At 41.9% G+C, this 19,737-nt stretch overlaps 1 protein-coding gene across 1 annotated transcript in view; it reads left to right on the top strand.

Annotated features, from left to right (window-relative positions):
- Positions 1-19,737, top strand: part of POLE (DNA polymerase epsilon, catalytic subunit) — a 128,357-nt gene that overhangs the window by 102,686 nt on the left and 5,934 nt on the right. The window contains exons 38-45 of the mRNA XM_089652208.1: positions 11,763-11,983; positions 12,104-12,305; positions 13,493-13,666; positions 15,523-15,648; positions 15,739-15,871; positions 15,963-16,155; positions 16,281-16,412; positions 19,509-19,702. Of these exons, the coding sequence (XP_089508334.1) occupies positions 11,763-11,983; positions 12,104-12,305; positions 13,493-13,666; positions 15,523-15,648; positions 15,739-15,871; positions 15,963-16,155; positions 16,281-16,412; positions 19,509-19,702 (1,375 nt within the window). The remainder of the gene's footprint in view (positions 1-11,762; positions 11,984-12,103; positions 12,306-13,492; positions 13,667-15,522; positions 15,649-15,738; positions 15,872-15,962; positions 16,156-16,280; positions 16,413-19,508; positions 19,703-19,737) is intronic.

Here is a 19,737-nt window from a genome sequence, read left to right as displayed (position 1 = left end):
CTGAGAGCTTACATATCCAGAGGAGAACTGCCATACATGTTTGCCATTAGATGGCAGTGGTACACTACATGTCCCATATAAGTAACTTTAATTCAATTAGCCTGTGAAGGCAACACACTCCCTGCCTGATATAATATATTATATCACTGCCCATGCATATCTACTGTACAGGGAAAACACATAAGAAAATACATTCCGGCCTAGATTGGTAACATAAACTAAAACATGAGTCCACAACATATCAGGGTCTTTTGGCTATGGTACTTCAAGCTTATGGCCCACATGAAGAAATAGTTTAGTCCATAAACCCATCTTCGGATTGGAGTAGCCGCCCAAGGCCAAACTATCTCCAACCCCAATTGTAATCCACAGGATGGAATTTAACTCAATGGCGAATGTTTCGCCTGAACGCTATCAGTGAGGAGCTCTCTGCTATGTATTGTGCCAACTACACAACAGAAATGCTATTCAAAGGAGAACAATGACATCTGAAACTGGTCTAGTATACACTTTAGTAGTCCCTTGTTTTGTCACTTTGACTTCAACCTTTCTGACATTACCATCTTTACTTGGCAATGTATTTGTGACAATTCCCACAGGCCAGTTGTTTCTGCTTTCTTGATTATCTTTCAATAAAACAACATTTCCATCTTTGACGTTGGGACTGGTCTCAGTCCATTTCTTGCGACTTTGTAAGGTACACAGGTATTCTCTCCTCCATCTCTTCCAAAACGTATCAGCCAGGCATTGGACTTGTTTCCATTGCTTTACATGAAGTTCTGTTGTACTAAAGTCCCCATAAGGGGCCGATAAAGAGTCTACCTTTTGGGTCAAGAGCATGGCAGGCGTAAGAACTGTAGGATTATCAGGATCTGTAGATATTGGTACCAAAGGTCTTGCATTAATGATAGCCATAACTTCTGCCATGAAAGTACTCAAAGTCTCATGAGTCAAACGAGTAGGTTTAGCTTGGAGTAACATTGCATCTAAAATGCGCCTAGCTACACCTATTAATCTCTCCCAAGCACCTTCCATGTGAGATGAGTGTGGAGTGTTAAAGATCCATGTGCATCCTTTGTCTTGAAGATAGTCTAGAAGTTCTGTATCATTTGAGCATATATGCAGCTCTTTGCATGCTCCTACAAAGTTAGTACCTCTATCAGAGCGAATCAACTTAGCTGGACCACGAACAGAAAAGAATCTTCTTAGAGCGTTAATGAAACTGGATGCTGACATGGACTCAACCAATTCTATATGCACTGCTCTTGTAGAAAGACATGTGAAAAGAACAGCCCAGCGTTTGCTGTCAGCACTGCCTCCTCTAGTTCGTCGTGTTACAACTGCCCAGGGGCCAAACACATCAACACTCACACTAGTGAAGGGAGGTTCAGGATTGACTCCATCTTTTGGCTTTCCAATCTCCCTCTGAGCTTACGGCACACGACACATTTGTGAATAATTGCAGACACTAAACATTTTCCACCAAGAATCCAGAAACCTGCAGCTCTGATTGCACCTTCTGTAATGTGGCGCCCTTGGTGAACTATCTGGTTGTGATAATATCTTACGATCAATGTAGCAATGTGGTGATCATGAGGAATGATGACCGGATGCTTCTCCTCATCTGGCAGCGTGGCAAAGGATAAACGGCCACCTACTCTCAATAGTCCATCTTGATCTACAAAGGGACTCAGTTTTGTAAGACGGCTTTGTTTTGGAAGTGTCCTTTGTTCAATACAGTCATATTCTTGTCTGAAACATGCGTGTTGTACAGAAGAAATTATAACTGTTTTGGCCTGTGAAAGTTCTTCTAAACTGACTCTTTCATGGAAAACTCCCCAGCTTCCGGGTTGATCATCATTAGTTTTCTTTTGGAAGCTTTTGGCAACATGAATTAATTTTGCTATAACCCTGCTTAGTCTCTTCCAGTTGGAAAATCTTGCGAAACAATGCGGCCGTAGTCTGGTGTCAAAGGCTTTAGTACTGAAGTTTACTACTTCTGACCTAATTTCAGGATCCGCTTCAGGATCCACTAAAGGATAAACATTGTTGTCATCAGGATTATCTACAGCTGTCTAATACAGAAAAGGTGGACCGAAGAACCATATAGAGTTCTGAAGGCAAGCTATCTGTGTAGGCCTGGTAGCATAATCTGCAGGATTTTGTTCTGAGGGTACGTAGAACCACTGCTCTGGACAGGTTGTTTGTCTGATCCTATTCACCCGATTGGAGACATACAAGAAGAATCTCTTTGTAGTGTTGCAGATGTAGCCTAAAACTGTTTTACTGTCTGTAAAGAATTTCACAGCATCTAGGCTCAGGTCTATCTCGTCTCTCACTAGCTCATACAGTTCAACCGCTAGTACAGCTGCATATAACTCTAGGCGTGGAATTGTATGTGCCGGCCTAGGGCTCAGTTTGGATTTTCCCATTACGAATCCAACATGACAGACATTTCCTGCATCACTTACCTTCAAGTAAGCGACTGCACCTATCGCTATAACAGAGGCATCTGAAAAGATGTACAGTTCTCTCTTGCAGGCCTGTGACAATGAAACAGGAACATAACATCTGGATATTTGTAGACATTGTAAAGCTTCTAAAGATTCTGTCCATTGGACCCACTCATGGAGTCTCTCTTGTGGAAGTAAGGCATCCCACTCACTTTCTCCACTTGACAGTTCACGAACTAAGGCCTTACCTTTTATGGTGACTGGTGCTACAAACCCGAGAGGATCATAAAGACTGTTCACAGTGGATAGGATCCCTCTTCTTGTGAATGGCTTTTCTGCTAAAGAAACCTGAAACACAAAGCAGTCTTTATCTAGATCCCAGCTTAGGCCTAAACTCTTCTGTAAAGGAAGGGTGTCTGTTCCCAGGCACAGGTCTTTGAGATCTTTAGCTCTATCTTCTGCGGTGAAAGCTTCCATGACTTGTTTGCTGTTAGAGGCAATCTTATGTAGTCACAGATTAGACTCCGCCAGCATCTGTTTTGCTTTGTTGAGAATGTCGACTGCTCCTTCAGGTGTGTTAGCTGAAGCAAGTCCATCGTCTACATAGAAATGTCTCATCACAAAGTGTTTGGCATCTTGACCATAACATTCTGCACCTTTCTGGGCAGCTTTGCGCATGCAGTATATGGCAACAGCAGGAGACGGGCTGTTACCAAAAACATGTACTCTCATTCTGTACTCTGTCACCTCTTTAGCTATGTCATTATCCTTGTACCACAGGAAACGCAGGTAGTCACGATAGTCCTCTCTCACTAGGAAACAATAAAACATCTGTTGCACATCACCTGTGAAAGCAATAGGCTCTTTCCTGAAGCGTAAGAGGACTCCCAGAAGTGTGTTATTTAGATCTGGGCCACTCAGTAGTACATCATTCAATGAAACACCTCCATGTTGAGCACTGGAATCGAACACAACTCTTATTTGGTCTGGCTTGTGTGGATGGTAAACGCCAAACATTGGCAGATACCAGTGTTCTTTACCTTCATCCAGTGACGGTGCTACTTCAGCATGATTATTATCAAGCATCCTTTTGATGAATTCTGTAATGTCTTTTTTCACTTCAGGCTTTCTTTGCAAGGTTTTACATAGTGTGTTCAGGCGCTTCAAGGCCTGCTCTCTGTTACTGGGTAAGTAACACCTTGGTGTGCGAAAGGGTAAGGGAGCTACCCAATTGTTTTCATCTTGGAAAGTCTCTTTATCCATGATATGGAGAAAAGCTCGATCATCTATAGACATTGCTTGTTTGTCGTCATCTTTTGTTCTCTGGAATACTGAGTTCCCTAAAGTGTCAGACTCCATGCCACTACTAATGTCTCTATTGTAACTAGAAGGAAAGTCACAGTATGGTTTTGGGATGTTAAGGGTTTCTTTCACAACAAAGCTGTTTTGGCATGGACTTAGAAGGGATGTGCGTCCATTCAGTAGCACAGATGTCTTTGACGTATTGACACTGTCAGGCCGATGTACTGCTCCTAGACAAACTTCTCCTACTATGACCCACCCTAGGTCAAGTCTTTGGGCATAGGGGGCATTAAAGGGCCCATTAATTTGTTGGTGTACCTTATGTACTTGTAAAATGTCTCTCCCAAGAAGTAGAAGAATAGAGGCATCTGTCTGGATAGCTGGAATAAGGTGAGATATTGAATTGAGATGAGGATGATGACTGGCTACTTCTGGTGAAGGGATCTCTGTTTTATCATCCGGTATCATATCACACTCTATCAAAATGGGAAGTGAGAGATGGACTCTCTTGTCAAGAGACTCAATAGTAAAGTCAGTAGCTCTTCTTCCTGAAGTTTCTATCATTCCTGCACATGTCTTTAGGGTGTATGGGATAGCACTTGATGTAATGTTGAAGGCATCGAAAAAGTCTGACCTTGCCAGTGATCTGTTACTCTGTTCATCCAGAACTACATACATCTTAACTGCCTTCTCCTTTTTCCCTGTGGGGTACACTGTTGCTAGGCAGATCTTGGCACATGAGCGTGGACTTGTACTGTCGCCACAGATTTCAGTGCATTTGGACATTACTGGGGTAGCTGAATTATCCTTTTGCTCCCTGCCCTCATCTTTCTGCTCTTCAGCGACCTCTAGTGGTTGATGCAATGTATCAGGGTGTAAAGCTGTGATGTGTCTGTTACTGCCACATTCTGAGCAATCCGCTTGTATTTTGCAGTCTTTTGCTAGATGCTTAGTGGATCCACAACACTTGAAGCAGATGCCGTTTTGTCTAAGAAAGGCTATCCTTTCCTTGATGGGTTTACTTTTGAACCCTTTGCACTTGTTTAAAGGATGGGGCTTTTTATGAAGTGGGCAAAGTCTGTCAGGACCTTCAAAGGTGTTTACCTTGTAGCTGCTTGGACAGCCTGGGTCCTCAGAGGGAACCGTTGTCTTGTGGGCGATCACTGAAGTCCTATTGTAGGATCGAAGTGGCTTTTCTGCCTTTGGCAGTTGACTGCTGGTGATGAAGGAAAAGCTGGGATCACATCGGATCCTTGCTTGCTGCTGTACAAATCTAGAAAACACAAAGAAAGGGGGGAAGGGGACATCATATTCTTCTTTGTATTTGGCTCCAACACTCACCCATTTTTCTTGCAGGTTGTGAGGTAGTTTCTCCACTATTGGCTTAGTACCGCTGGCGGTATCTAAATGTGCAAGTCCTCTTAAATAGCCTTCTTCTTTGGCACACTGGACTTCCCAAAGAATATCACCCAGCTCTTGCAGTTTCAAGTTGTCTGCTGTTTAGCTTGGGAAAAGACTCAAGTCTTTTCATTAGAGCACCTTCAATTGCCTCTGGTGATCCATATCTTTCCTCTAGCCTTTGCCAGGCCATATCAAGTCCTGCTGGAGGGTTAAATATATGTACCCTGCGCATCCTTCTTGCATGTTCTGCTGACTCCGTCCCAAGCCATTTTATCATCAGATCCAGCATCTCGGCTGCTGATAAGCCTAAGTCTTTGACTGCATACAGAAAAGAAGACTTCCATGCCCAGTAATTCTCAGGGCAGTCATCAAACTTGAGAGAGCCCGAATTAACCATTTCTTTTCGGATAAGATATTTAGTGACATCTTGTGTACTCTGGTGTTTGGATTGCTGTGGTAAGGATTCATTTTTAATCGCTCTGGTACTGCTGGCCTCATCGGTTTGTTTTCGTACGCTCAGGGGTTCTGCTGGTCTTGGTTTAGATTCAGCTGATTCTGGATTGGTTTGTTTTTGTACACTCAGGGATTCTGCTGGTCTTGGTTTAGATTCAGCTGACTCTGGATTGGGGAACTGTTTTGTTGCATTGCTGCTTGAATGTTCTTGGACATACTTCCTTGTGCGTTCTACTGAGGAGAGGGGTTTCTCAGGCACATATGGGCCTTCGTGGATAGACCCACTTCCAGACCGTTCCATTTCGGCATAAGCTGCGGCCTCTGCTGCAGCGGCGGTGGCTGCACACTGCCGCTGAAGAATATGCAACTTTGCTTCTTGTTCTAATTTTTCTTTTATAATGGTGGCCTCTTTCTCAGCCCTTTCTTTCATAATGGCGGCCTCTTTCTCAGCGAATTCTAGCTGAACACGAGCTGCCTCTGCTTTGGCGCGAGCTCTGGCTAAAAGGGCACTTGCTGATGAAATCTGACTGGACCTTGCTGATCTAGACGAGTGTGAGCGTGCATCATCTTGCTGGACAATTGGCATGCTCTCCCTGCCTTGATGTGTCCCGGGTGGCTGATCTTCAGCCTTATACTGTCTTCCTGATCTTAGACTCATTCTGTCTGTGCGGTGACTCCTATCTCCAGGCTTGTTGCGCTTCACCTTTTCACTGTTCCGTTCTCAAAACACTGACTATGTGTGGCTCTAAACGGACAGCTAAACCCTTGTCAGAATCTCCAGCAAACAGAAGCCCACTGCTTGTGTTGTCTACCAAAGAATCCAACTTTATTTTATAGGTGAAACTGAAACACAATACAATAACAGCATATCAGTATACATAGAATAACTAGTGTAACATAAATGACAGATGACACAGAAGAAAGGCACTTACAGGTGATGATGTCTCAAGCCCCTTGGGAGAGAAGCAAGCACACTGCATCCCCAGTGAATAGAAGTCTAAAATGGCTGACGAGCTTCCTAAACCAAGAGTCACTTCCTGTCTGAGAGCTTACATATCCAGAGGAGAACTGCCATACATGTTTGCCACTAGATGGCGGTGGTACACTACATGTCCCATATAAGTAACTTTAATTCAATTAGCCTGTGAAGGCAACACAATATATATAAACTAAAAATCCACTGAAAAAATATATATATATATCTAATCCATATACCACAAAACTATTTTTTATATATATTAGGGGCAAAATAATTCATAGTAGCTACCAAAAATAAACTAAATCATTATATCCCAAATAAAAACCTAAGGACATCGAACCAAAAAATTATGTACAGTCTGGCATCGTGGACATGGGTAGGAAAGAGTCACACTGTATTCGTTACAGGGCATGTCTACACCTAGGTTTTTGCATTCTTCTGTACATGCTTACCTATATGCGTCTTTCTCTGTGAGTACCCCACAGGGGAATATCCTCACCTGTAGCTATGGTAGAGACCAGGCAAAAGGAAACCGTAGCAAAACCACAGGCGAACATTCACTTTGCCAAAGACCCACACAACATTCAACTTTAGAGTGATGATGTGCTCCTTGCACTAGAACAGAAACTAATTTGAGCACTAATCTGCATCCAATTATACTTCTGCAGTCCACATCCCAGGAGTGGACATTTGGAAAGTGGACTATCTCAGCTGCCAACACCTGAAGCAGGGGGAATTGGTCCTTCAACCTGCAAAATTTTATCTAATATGTTAGAAATGGGGGACACTGGATACAGGCATTCTGGACTTCAGAATCAGCAACATATTACCTCAAATTGTGAACAGGACTAAGGATCCTCTTGTGCTGGCCTCTGATGTCCTGATTATGCCCTGGTCAACCATCCAGTGTCTTCCCTTGAGTGCAAATACTTAGTCTTCTCAAAAAAATTGAGCAAGAGATGAAGACACTGAATTTAATTGTACCTAACTGGCCCAGAAGGACCTTGCACACAGACTTACTTTGACTTCTAGGAGATGACCCTACCCTTTTCCCAACAGGCCTGCTGTCTTGGGGCCTCTCAGTCTCTGGCTTTAATGTCATGGCTGTTGAAGCACAGGTCTGAAAGTAGAACTAAACCCATTGATTTAACAGCTTTTCAAAATTATTACATTCAAGGCGTGAATAACTATTACCATTGCTTATTTCCTCAATCAGCCTTTTAAGCTATCAAATAGCTGGTGTTATATTTGATCACACATACAGCAACATGGCAACTGCAGGTCAAACAGAGGTTAAGATGCCAGCCTCACTGAAGAATAGGAGAGATAGGAAAGAAAACTGTCTGAATTTAAAAAGAGTGGTCTGATTGTGGCAGGATATTTTAATTTTTGTTTGGATCCTCAGTTGGATACGTCATCGGGTACACAGAGAGAGGGTGGGAGGAAATTAAATTTCCTGAAGAGGCTATTATATCAATATCAATTGATGGATACCTGGAGTGTTGAACATCCAAGAGAAAGAGCTATTACACCTTCTTCTCTTTAGTACATGGAAAGTATTCAAGACTGGATTATATTATGATCGATCATAGACAATTGGAGTCGTTGGTGAGCTTCAATATAGAGGTTATGTCTATTGCTGATCATGCTCCTGTCACAATGAGACTGCGGGTAGGAGGGGATCAGGAAAGGATAAATACCTGGAGGTTAAATGAGATGCTTATGCAAGATCCTGAAATAGAGAAAAGGTTATGGAAGGAAATTGAGCAATTCTTCCTAATCTATGTGTCTCTCAAGTTGTAGCCACGGAGGACATTTCCCCGGCTACAACTTGAGAGACACTTATATTAGGGGAATATTGATTGCAATAGGAGCAAAAATAAGAAAGACTAAGGGGGGGGAATAAATAAGGTGAAGGAGGAGCTTTATAAGTTAGAGCAGTCACATAAAAAGAAATTGGGTTCACCAGAAGATAATTATTAAAAGAGAGGAATTAAAAGACTTTATGGAACAGGAGTCGAGAAGGATACTTAATAGGGTATCAAAAGAAAGATATCAGTGGGGGAATAAACCTGGAAAATATTTAATGAGGAGGTTAAAGGAAAAAAAATAAAATTTATAGATAAAATTCAAGATGGTAAAGAACTGGTGTACGCCACTACTGATATTACTAGCAGGTTCCATAGTTATTATAGAAAGTTGTACAATCTGAGCCTTAGAATCCAAAGAGAATTGGATGAAAGAGAGAAATGGACAGAATTATCTAAAGGAGGTGGAGTTTCAAAAAATTGCAGATCAAAATATAGAGGCCTTAGAGCTATTACCCCGGAGGAAATTGTTTTGGCCCTGAAGAATACAGCCGCAGGAAAAAGTCCTGGTCCAGACAGATACACGATAGGCTACTTTAAAAAATGTAGAGATCTTTTGGTCCCGTAAATTCGTGGCTATATGAATGCAATAGGAGAGGGGTTAGAAATGAAGGAAGAGTCATTGCAAGCATATGTAACGGTCATACTTAAGGGAAGGATAGCTCCCATTGTGCTAGTTACAGGCTCATATCCCTGTTAAACATCGATACAAAAGTTATGCTAAGGTATTGGCAACTAGATTGAAGTTGCTGAAGCCGGAGTAAATGCACCTTGACCAGGTAGGTTTTATCCCCGGAAGAAAAGGAAGGGATAATGGCTTGAGATCATTTTTCCTATTACAAAAAGTAAAGCGAGAGAATCAACCGACATTATTCTTGTTGATGCTGAAAAAGCTTTTGACAGGCTCAACTGGGGATTTATGTTTGATACGGTAGAGGTCTTAGGAATAGGGCCTAAAATGTTGAAGAGGGTAAAGGGACTTTATAACGGGCCGTCAGCGGCGGTTAAGGTAAATGGATCCCTCTCTCAATTCTTTAAAATGTATAACGGAACCAGGTAAGGATGTCCACTTTCTCCATTGTTGTTTGTTCTATCTCTGGAACCCGTCCTGGCGAGGGTAAGACAGTGCGTATATAAAGATAGGGGAAGTGGAGCATAAGGTGGCAGCATACACAGAAGATATGTTTTTTTATATTGCAAATCCCACAATAACGTTGCCTAATTTAATGAGATTATTGAAAAAGTACGGGGAGTTATCAAACTTGAAAATAAACTCCAAAGTCAGAGATTCTAAACATCAACATCCCTAAGTCAGAAAAGCTGAGTCTATAAAAAGAATTCCCATTTACTTGGAGGGAAGGAAATAGGTTATCTGGGAATAAAATTGACCCCTTCAATAAAGGGCCTATACCAGGCAAATTATATCCCCTTAATAAATTAAATAAAAGATGAGTTGGGGAGACTTTCTAAGCGAGGAGCTTCCTGGATAGGTCATGTAAATCTGGTAAAGATGTTGATAGTACCTAAAATTCTATATAAGTTTCATATGCTTCCAGTAAATTTACCAAGGCCTTTTTTTGGGATAATAAAGAAGATGATACTCAGATTTATATGGGCAAATAGTAGACCGAGAATTTGGTATGAGGTATTGTGTAGGGCTAAAGGGAATGGGGGATTGGGTTTGCCGAACTTTAGGAAGTATTATTTAGCTGTGTTGTTATCACGATTAGTAGATCGGACATTTAATTCACAAGAGAAAGCTTGGGTAAATATGGAAGGGATTTTGAGTAAGGCACAGTTAGAAAAGATTGTTTGGATACCACATAATTTTCATATATTAGATGTAAACACAAGTTCACTGACCAAGAAAGTTTAAGTGTGTGGGATATAATATATAAGCAAAAGGGATGAAAATATAATTCTGTATTGACTCCCTTGGTCGGTACGGAGTATTCTCCCCCCTGGATGGAAAATATGGATTATGGATAAAAATGCATGTTTGAAGGATATTTTGAATAAAGGGAAATTGCACACTTTTCAGGACTTAAAAGAAAAAAAAAGTTATTTTTCACATTAGATGAGTGGTGACACGGCCAATTAGGACATTTTGTTGCAATGCTCCCACAAACATTAAGGATGCTGGAGGATATGTATCCATTTGAAAAATTGTTGAACATAAAGATGGCGCCAAAACAAGCCACCTTGAGGGATATATAAGATCCTTATGGATCTGGAAGGATCTGATCACGCCCCCCTTCTTGGGAAAATGGGAAAAAGAGCTTGGAACAGAAGCGAATGAGCAAAAAAAGAATACTCAAAGTTGCACACAAGGATAAATATAAGCACAGTGGAAATGAATTACAAATGTTTAGCGAGATGGTATGTTACACCAAGTGTGGCACAAGCAGCAAGGGGATATTTCACCTTTATGTTGGAGAGGGTGTGGGGAAAAGGGGAACAATGGCACATATATGGTGGGATTGCCTGAAAATACAGGTCTATTGGAAGGAAATAATCCATTATAGGGATTATTTTTCAGAAAGACCCGTGGATGTCTTTATTTTATAACATTGAGCCTATAGTGAAACCATATCAAAACAAGATATTATATCATTTAATCAGTGCAGCTAAGGGCCTGATCCCTAAGTTTTGGCGGTACTCAGAGCCCCTAAGAATAAATGATTGGATAAACAGAGTCAAAAATATTTACAGATTGGAGAAACTATATCATATGGAGGAGGATAAAATGGAAAGATTTAGGAAACCGTGGAGTGTTTGGTCAGATTTTAAAACATCTAAAAGATATCTGGACATGGTCTGGAGTTCAGGGGGATAGCCTAGAGAGATTTTGATGGAATATCGGACAGGGAGAGTGGGTGAGAAGGGGAAATGTTATAGATTTAAACAGATAAGTGTAATGAGGATTTGAAAGCAGGCAATGTGTGGACAGGGGTACCTGGATGGGGGAGGAGGGTGGGTTGGGTGGGAGTTGGGAAAGGAGCTTAAAAATGGTATTATGTATTTATAAAATGTACGTGTATTAGGTTGTTTTATATCGGTTTGAAAAAATTAATAAAAGATATAATAAAGAAAAAGGAAATCTTTATTCCATTAGAGTCTACCTCAAAATAACAGCTTTCATCAGGAAGACCGATTCCCTGTTTGTCCTCTAATTGAGGGCCTTGCAAATGATACTTTGCTTCAATGATTGATTATATTTATCATAGGTACGTTTAATAAATAAATGTAATTTAATTTGGCAATAAAGGCATTTTACCTGCATTGACTTTTTATCCCCTATCACAGATATTACCATCTTCCTGTGGGTAACTTCCCTGATGATGTGTCTACTTTTGGCTCAGACCTGTTCTTTGCAAGGCACCTTAAACGTCACAATCATCTCCTGTGGCTTTCCCCAGGCTCCCGACCTGACCTTGGGGGCAAAGAGGCAGATGACAACCGGTTAGTTATGGAGTTCGATGAGAGGGCGTCTGTGGAAATCAACAACCCAGGGTGCTATAATACTGGTACAGATTTTATAGATATTACAGTAACATATAGTATAATTATCTTATTTTTTATTGTGTGGAAGCTTGGAACTGCACATTCATTTTGCAACTGCACTGTAATGTTTGTCATTGCTGCAGTGTGTGTGGAGCTGGATATTCAGAGCCTGGCGGTAAACAGTATCTTGCAGTCACATCACATTAATGACCTTGAAGGTGCTGGCAGTATAGGCATCAGCTTTGATGTACTGCAGCAGGCATCCCTTGAAGATATGGTTACTGGAAACCAGGCAACAGCTGTTGCTAGTTACGACGAGACAGCGCTTTGCTCAAACACCTTCAGGTACTGTGTCTTTGTGGAAGTTTCAGTAAACTGTAATCCTGTAAATTTGCAGGTTTCCTAAAGTGCTGCATATTTTAAAGAGCACAGTGACTAATGAATCAGAGAATGCCAAATGTATTTTGTAACCCATGTAGTCATGCCAAGATGGAATCAGATGTACCGTATTTTTCGCTCCATAAGACACACTTTTTTTTCCCCCAAAAAAAGGGGGGAAAATGTCAGTGCGTCTTATGGAGCGAATATAAAGCGGCCGGTCCGGTAGTTCCGCCGCCACTATGTCAGAATACCGGGCCGGGCGTTCTCTGTGGCAGGAACTCACCTGTTCCTCAGTCCAGCGCTGTAGTCTTCCCGCGCCGGCTTCTTCCCGCCCCGGCATCTGTGACAGCCGGGTGCCCGCTGCACATGCGCAAGAAGCGCTGCGCTTTGTGAATGGTCCAGTGTCTTCTGGGACACATGACAGGTCCCAAAACACGCCGGGCCATTCACAAAGCGCAGCACTTCTCGCGCATGCGCAGTGGGCACCCGGCTGTCAAAGTCGGGTGCCCACAGTATAGGAAGGAGAACTCCGCGGAATTGGGAGCGGGTACCTGTCAAATTCAGGTACACACTCCCCCTCCCTCCCTAAAGGTCCGCAGTGTCTGGTCATCTCCTGTACTGTCCGCAGTGTCTGGTCATCTCCTGTACTGTCCGCAGTGTCTGGTCATCTCCTGTACTGTCCGCAGTGTCTGGTCATCTCCTGTACTGTCCGCAGTCTCTGGTCATCTCCTGTACTGTCCGCAGTCTCTGGTCATCTCCTGTACTGTGTCCGCAGTCTCTGGTCATCCCCTGTACTGTGTCCGCAGTCTCTGGTCATCCCCTGTATTATGTCCGCAGTCTCTGGTCATCCCCTGTATTATGTCCGCAGTCTCTGGTCCATCTCCTGTATTATGTCCGCAGTCTCTGGTCCATCTCCTGTACTGTGTCTGCAGTCTCTGGTCCATCTCCTGTACTGTGTCCGCAGTCTCTGGTCATCTCCTGTACTGTGTCCACAGTCTCTGGTCATCTCCTGTACTGTGTCTGCTGTCCATTGGTTCAGAATATTTTTTTTCTTGTTTTTCTCCTCTAAAACCTAAGCACGTCTTATGGTCAGGTGCGTCTTATGGAGCAAAAAATACGGTAGTTATTTTGTTTTGTTTGTTCCCCTCTAGGATTTTGAAGAGCATGGTGGTGGGTTGGGTAAAGGAGATTACTCAATACCATAATGTCTATGCAGACAATCAAGTTATGCATTTTTACCGATGGCTACGAACTCCATCCTCACTTCTTTATGACCCTGCTCTTCACCGAACTCTCCACAACATGATGAAGAAATTGTTCCTACAGTAAGCAAATGTGTGATACCATAGTGATTTTAAATAGCGCTTGGATTAAAGTACATGTAAACCCATAACTGAACAACATGTAGCCTGCACTGTGTATCTGAACAAATTGGATTTAGTTTGTCAAACAGTTAATCAAAAACATGGTGCTTAACACAAATGCACTTAGAGCCTTAGGCAGCCCATAGTTTTCTTTCTTCGATGCTTTAGCTCAGTTCCCCCTTCACATGCCTCCCGCATCGCTATTGTATTTTGCCTGTAGGAGGGGTGGGAAGTCTTCCCAGCTGGGAGAACACTGATTACTGCTAGCGGCTATAGCTGCTGGCAGTAATCAAATGCAGAAAATGTTTACAGGCTGGTTGTAACCAAGTCGATCGATGGATCGACTTGGGTACAAATCAGCCTGCCCATAGAGTCCCTGCTGAACCGGGTTAATGTCGACTGATTTATGGCCTGCTTTAGAGTCAAACAAATGTGCAGTACCAAGATAGTTCCTTCCTTTTGGTACTCCTTGCTAAGGAATAACAAATGGGATATCCTGAAGATTTTTTGAGACTTATGCAGGCTATATACATAGTGTATAGTGTTCATCCCAGTGAGCTGAACAAAAAAAAAAGCTTAGAGGATGCCGTACTAACTAAAAGATGTTAGTACAGCGATCTTCCCTGCTGAGCTATTGTATTCAGTCTTTTGCTGCCAGCGCTGATCGGATGCCGGTTTTTAGACAGGGAGCTGTAAACAAAGGCCGAACGTCAGCTGGTTCCTGCAGGATCAACAGTTTTTCCCTGATTTTTTGGCCCATGTGTACCCATCTTTAGTTTGTATTTCTCATGACATTTATCTTTCTCATTCAAGAAAGGTCATTAAAGTACAGTTGCCTTGTACAGCACTTTCAGCGCGGTTAATAAAAATATTTAAAAACAGGTAAATTTTTACGTTGCATATTTTGAACATATTGGTTGTAAACCTAGTCCAGAGATGCTTATCTCTTATCAAGGCTTTGCCACAGAGTATTGGACTCTTGAGAAGTCTAGACCATGGAAAATTATCAGTTCGTATAATTATAATCTGATTCTCAGTAATTTAGTGCATTTTTTGTACTTGTTTCTGAAATATATAACACAATAACGTTTTAGAATCATGAACCTTATAAATGCTCTCTGCTCAGATGACTCCTCCTCTGACAGTCCGGGAGAACAATTAGACCATGTAAAAAAATGTTTTGTTTTTTTTTGTTTTAATTTGCTTGTGAAAATCAAAAATTACCCTATTTACAGTCCTAATTAAAGCTGAATTCTAGGAATGCATATTTTTGCAGTTACAGTGATCCAGTTCGAACCAGTGTATGTATGCGTGTCTCATACCTGGCTGATTCCTGTGGAATCTGGAGAGCACTGTAGTAGGTCCCCTGCTGAGTGGCTATCCTGTTGCCTATTGAACACAGAAGGTCACTTGCTCAGCACAGGCACCATACAGAAAACACTTTACATTTTCTTAGCGAACGCAATGCGTTCTGTGACTTGACGTCATTGCCCTGCCTCTCCACCTCGTCCAGTCATTGAGAAAATGCAGTTTTCTCTGACACCCGTCTCCAGTGAGCAACTTCCTGTGCGCACTAAGCAGCAGGGCAGCTGCTTAACACAGGATCCAGAAGCCAATGGCAATCACTATAATAGTAGGGTCTACAACAGTGATTTCCGATTTGCATGGAGGTTGCCGTAAGTATGACACGCGTATATTTGGTCCAAGCTGTACCCATGTACAATGGAACAATATGCACATCTGGAATTCAGCTTTTGTTTGTTTTGGAGACTTATGGTAGGAGTAACTAGCTACTTATATCTTTTTATCCCCTCAAGGTTGGTTGCTGAATTTAAACGTCTGGGTTCCTCTGTAGTTTACGCCAACTTCAACCGCATTATCCTGTGCACAAAGAAACGCAGAGTAGAAGATGCTGTAGCCTATGTTGAATACATTACCCAAAGGTAAAATTTGTGGCTCCATTTTCTGATTTTTGTCATCTTGTGATTTTGATTTCTAGCAGCCTGTGTTATGTAACACATTTTCTGTTGCAGCATTCACTCCAGGGAGATCTTTCACTCCCTAACTATCTCATTTTCACGCTGCTGGGAGTTTCTGTTGTGGATGGACCCTGCTAATTATGGTGGGATTAAAGGCAAACTTCCTTCTAGTGTGCACTATGGAGAGGTCAGTCCCAGAAAATTGTTAACGTAGAGTCTTAATGAAGTCACAATGTTTTGTCTGTGTAATGATGATCGTTCTTATTTTAATAATTCAGACTGAGAAGAAGAAATCTCAGGGTAATGAAGAGGGCAGTGAAGAGGAGGAGGATGAAGAAGAAAGAGATGATCATTCAGATAATGAACAGCCAGAGGACCAGGTTGAAGAGTGCTTGGAAAACAGTTGGAATATTGTGCAATATCTGCCTCAGGCAGCCTCATGTCAGAGTTATTTTTTGATGATCATTTCAGGTAAGTGGTACATTTCTACTTTCCCTTTATGCAATGTAGAACACCTATACATACAGGCGTACAAACTTGTCATGTTCAACAGACCTGTCTGAATACACTTTTTGTTTTTGTTTTTTTAATTGCAGCTTACATTGTGGCTGTCTACCATAGCATGCGGGAGGAGCTGAGACGAAATGCTCCTGGTAGTACTCCGATCAAGCGCAGACAGAATAGCCAAGTGTCTCAAGAGGCAGTAGGGGAAACTGGGGCCATGCCAGGTGAGAGGCCCTGAACTGGGATTTTCGCATTGTCATGTGCAATATTTATGTAAAAACCTGAATTCTGCAGTACATACTCCTGACCTTTACACTCTGTCATACTTTGCTAATCACTCCTGCACTCTGCATTACTTACTAAACTCCGAACTCTACTTTGTATGCTTCTGACCCCTACACTCTCCTATACTTACTATTGATCCCTACACTGTTACATACTACTGAACTCTTGCGTTCCTTACTAAAAGGCCCTGCACTTTGCTTTACGTACAGATGAACCCTGGTTAGCTTCTGACCCCTGCAATCTGCGTTATGTACTAGTCAGGGATATTATAATTAAAGGGTCCAAAGGAACCTCACTGATCAAAAAAGCATACACAGACAAACCGACCACAGAAAGAAAGGACTGTAGTCAAGAGATCAGGACAGTTAGAGCCTACATGATGTAAATCCATTGAGGGTCAATACATATTTATACACAAAAAAAGCATGCATACAGTGCTTGTATGCATTTGGTCAGGCACCTGTTTATGTGTAAGACAACATTGTCTTTATTTGTGGGACAGGGTAGAGTGTTTTTAATTTTTTTTACATTTGTATCATTATGATATTTATTTTTTAATAAAGGGTTTTTTTTGTTTATGAATATGTAACCCTCAATGGATTTACATCCCATAGGCTCTAATTGTCCAGATCTCTTGACTACAGCCCTTTCTTTCTCTGGTCCGTTTGTGTCTGAAAGACAACAAAAACCATTAGATGATGATCTATCACCATAAGTAAAGAAAACTTATCACAAGCCCCTCCCAAGGCATCTTGTGCACATAGCATTCATCCTCATCTAAATGTTTTTTTTGTAATTCCTTTATTTATATAGCTTGGAAATGCATGGTACAATATATGCAGAATTATAAGAACAAATGGCATGTAAATAACTAAGTTAGAGGTATGCAGGAGTAAATTTGAAATATTATACAACAAACAGGAACAAAAAAAAATTGGAGAAAAAATAAGCGGGACTAATAGTCAGTAAAGGAAGCGGTAGGTTGTTGTGAATATCTATAAATAGCCTACGAAGGAGCACCTGAGAACATGGACTATGGGATAAAAAGCATATATAGATAAAAATATCAGAATCAACGGAGGTATCCCAAAAACCCCAACAAAGAGAAACCCTGTTACAGAGGACCAGGCACCGCACTTGGGAAGGCATATTGATAATAATCGTCATATTAAAGAAGGAGACAGTGAGTGAAACTAGGATGGGGGGGGGGGAGAACAAGGTTAAAGGGTGGGAGGGAAGAGGGAGAGGAAAAAAAAGAGAGAGGAGAGAGAGAGAGTTAGGAACAAAGGGGAGAAGAGGATCAAAGTCAGGAATCTGCAGGTAAGAAAGGAGGGGAAGGGCTTAAGGAAGGAAAGAAGGCCAGCTAGATGAGGCAAGGCATACCATCTCTTACACTTATGGCCAAAATGAGATACCTCAGACAGATTGAGGGGTTCCCTGAAGATAGGCTTCAGTATAAACAAAGTATTGCCATGGTCTCCAGGTGTCTCGGAAAGTCTCTCCTCGGTCGTATTAAGTGGCCGTGAGGGCTTTCATGTCTCTCAGCTCGTTGACTTTGGAATACCAAAGGGACATCGTGAGTGGGTGCACAGATCTCCAACACAAAGGGATGCAGGTTTTCGCTGCATTCAGCAGTTGAATAGTCAGTGAAGCCTTATACTTTTTTTTATGGGACGGTCAGTAAGGTGCAGCAGACACGCTGCTGGATCGTTCGCCACATCGACACCTTGCAGACTTTTGATAGTGCTGGTCACTATCTGCCAGAAAGGTTTCATTTTAGGACAAGCCCAGAAGATATGCAATACCGTACCCTGGTCAGAACTGCATCTCCAGCAGAGGTCTGAGACTTGGGGGAAAATTCGATGTAGGGTCGTAGGGACCCTATACCACCTGGTCAAATTTTTTTATCTGGTTTCCTAAACCTTAGAGGCAATGGAGGATTTCTGTGCAAAGTGGAGAATTTTCTCTTTTTGCATGTCAGTGAAACAGACACCCAGGTCAGCTTCCCATTTAGGGAGGAAGGTAGGAATGACATTTTCATGCAGAGATGTCCAGGGCCAGCTTCTGGCTGTGCTTCCAGTTCCATCGCCTTCCAATGTTTTGCCTCTGCATGGCAGTGCCAGTCTACAAACCTCGTTAGATGGGCCGCATTGTAGTAAACTTGGATATCTGGAAGGCCTATTCCACCTTGTCCTCATCTAAATGTTGAGCAGTTTTGTCCAATAGCTAGCTACCTGTCCAGCAACACTGAATAACAGAGATGTTTTCAGAGTGACCACTCAGAAGGAGAAGGGGCGTGACAGGCAGTGCACACACTGTCCAAACTGCCAGACATAACATCGTTCTGTTACACAAGCTGACAACAGTGCAAGCCTTGTCCAAGACAGTCTAGTGTATTACTTGGCTGTTCCTTTTTGTGAATAAAAGCCCCTTTCTCCAGCCGCTGTCATTCACAACACAAACTGACAATTTGCTGAATAGCAGGCTGCATCTCCTTACTCTGTAAACTAAACAAGAGAGATATGAATACATGGTACTACAGAATGGAAAGGGGGCAGGACTTGGCACTGGCTGTAAATTCCCCCACCTTTGACAATGTCCATAATTTTTAGGATTTGGAGTAGGGGTTATAAACTAAAGCCATCAATGACAAACCAAATCTTTTTCTAACCTCCACTGCTGCAATATAATGAGCTCAAGTGTGACAGGGGACCCCTGGGGATTTAACCAGGTTTTTTTTTTCCTTCTCCTTCTGTTCATACTACTTTAACACTCCATCCTCCCAAAAAAGGGCAATGTGTTTTTGGTGGACTGAGCCTTTAATTGGCTCTGGTGGTGGCTACTATATATCATAGTAAACACGGTGAAGCTTTTTTTTGTTGTTTTAATCAAAGACCCCATTTTCATAAAATGTTACCTTTTCACCTTCATATATTTTTTCTACACATGAAATTTTAGTAAAAAGTTTGCTTTGTATTTTTTGCTGTAAATCTTATTGTCTGTGTTTTCATTTAATACTCATCTGTCTTTCGCAGGTCTAATTACCTTTTCACAGGACTATGTAGCAAATGAGTTGACACAAAACTTCTTCACAATCACACAAAAGATACAGAAAAAAGTAACAGGGACTCGCCATGTCACTGAGCCCTCTGAAATGTTCCCTGTCTTGCCCGGATCTCATTTGCCCCTGAACAACCCTGCATTGGAGTTTATAAAATGTGTTTGTGAGGTAAGGCAACACAATAATAATGGGAAAGCATTATT

This window comes from Staurois parvus, unplaced genomic scaffold (genome assembly GCF_062004578.1).
Source record: "Staurois parvus isolate SC_StPar_1 unplaced genomic scaffold, SC_StPar_1.0 ptg000673l, whole genome shotgun sequence".
Lineage (NCBI taxonomy): Eukaryota > Metazoa > Chordata > Amphibia > Anura > Ranidae > Staurois > Staurois parvus.
This window is presented reverse-complemented; position numbering and strand designations above follow the sequence as displayed.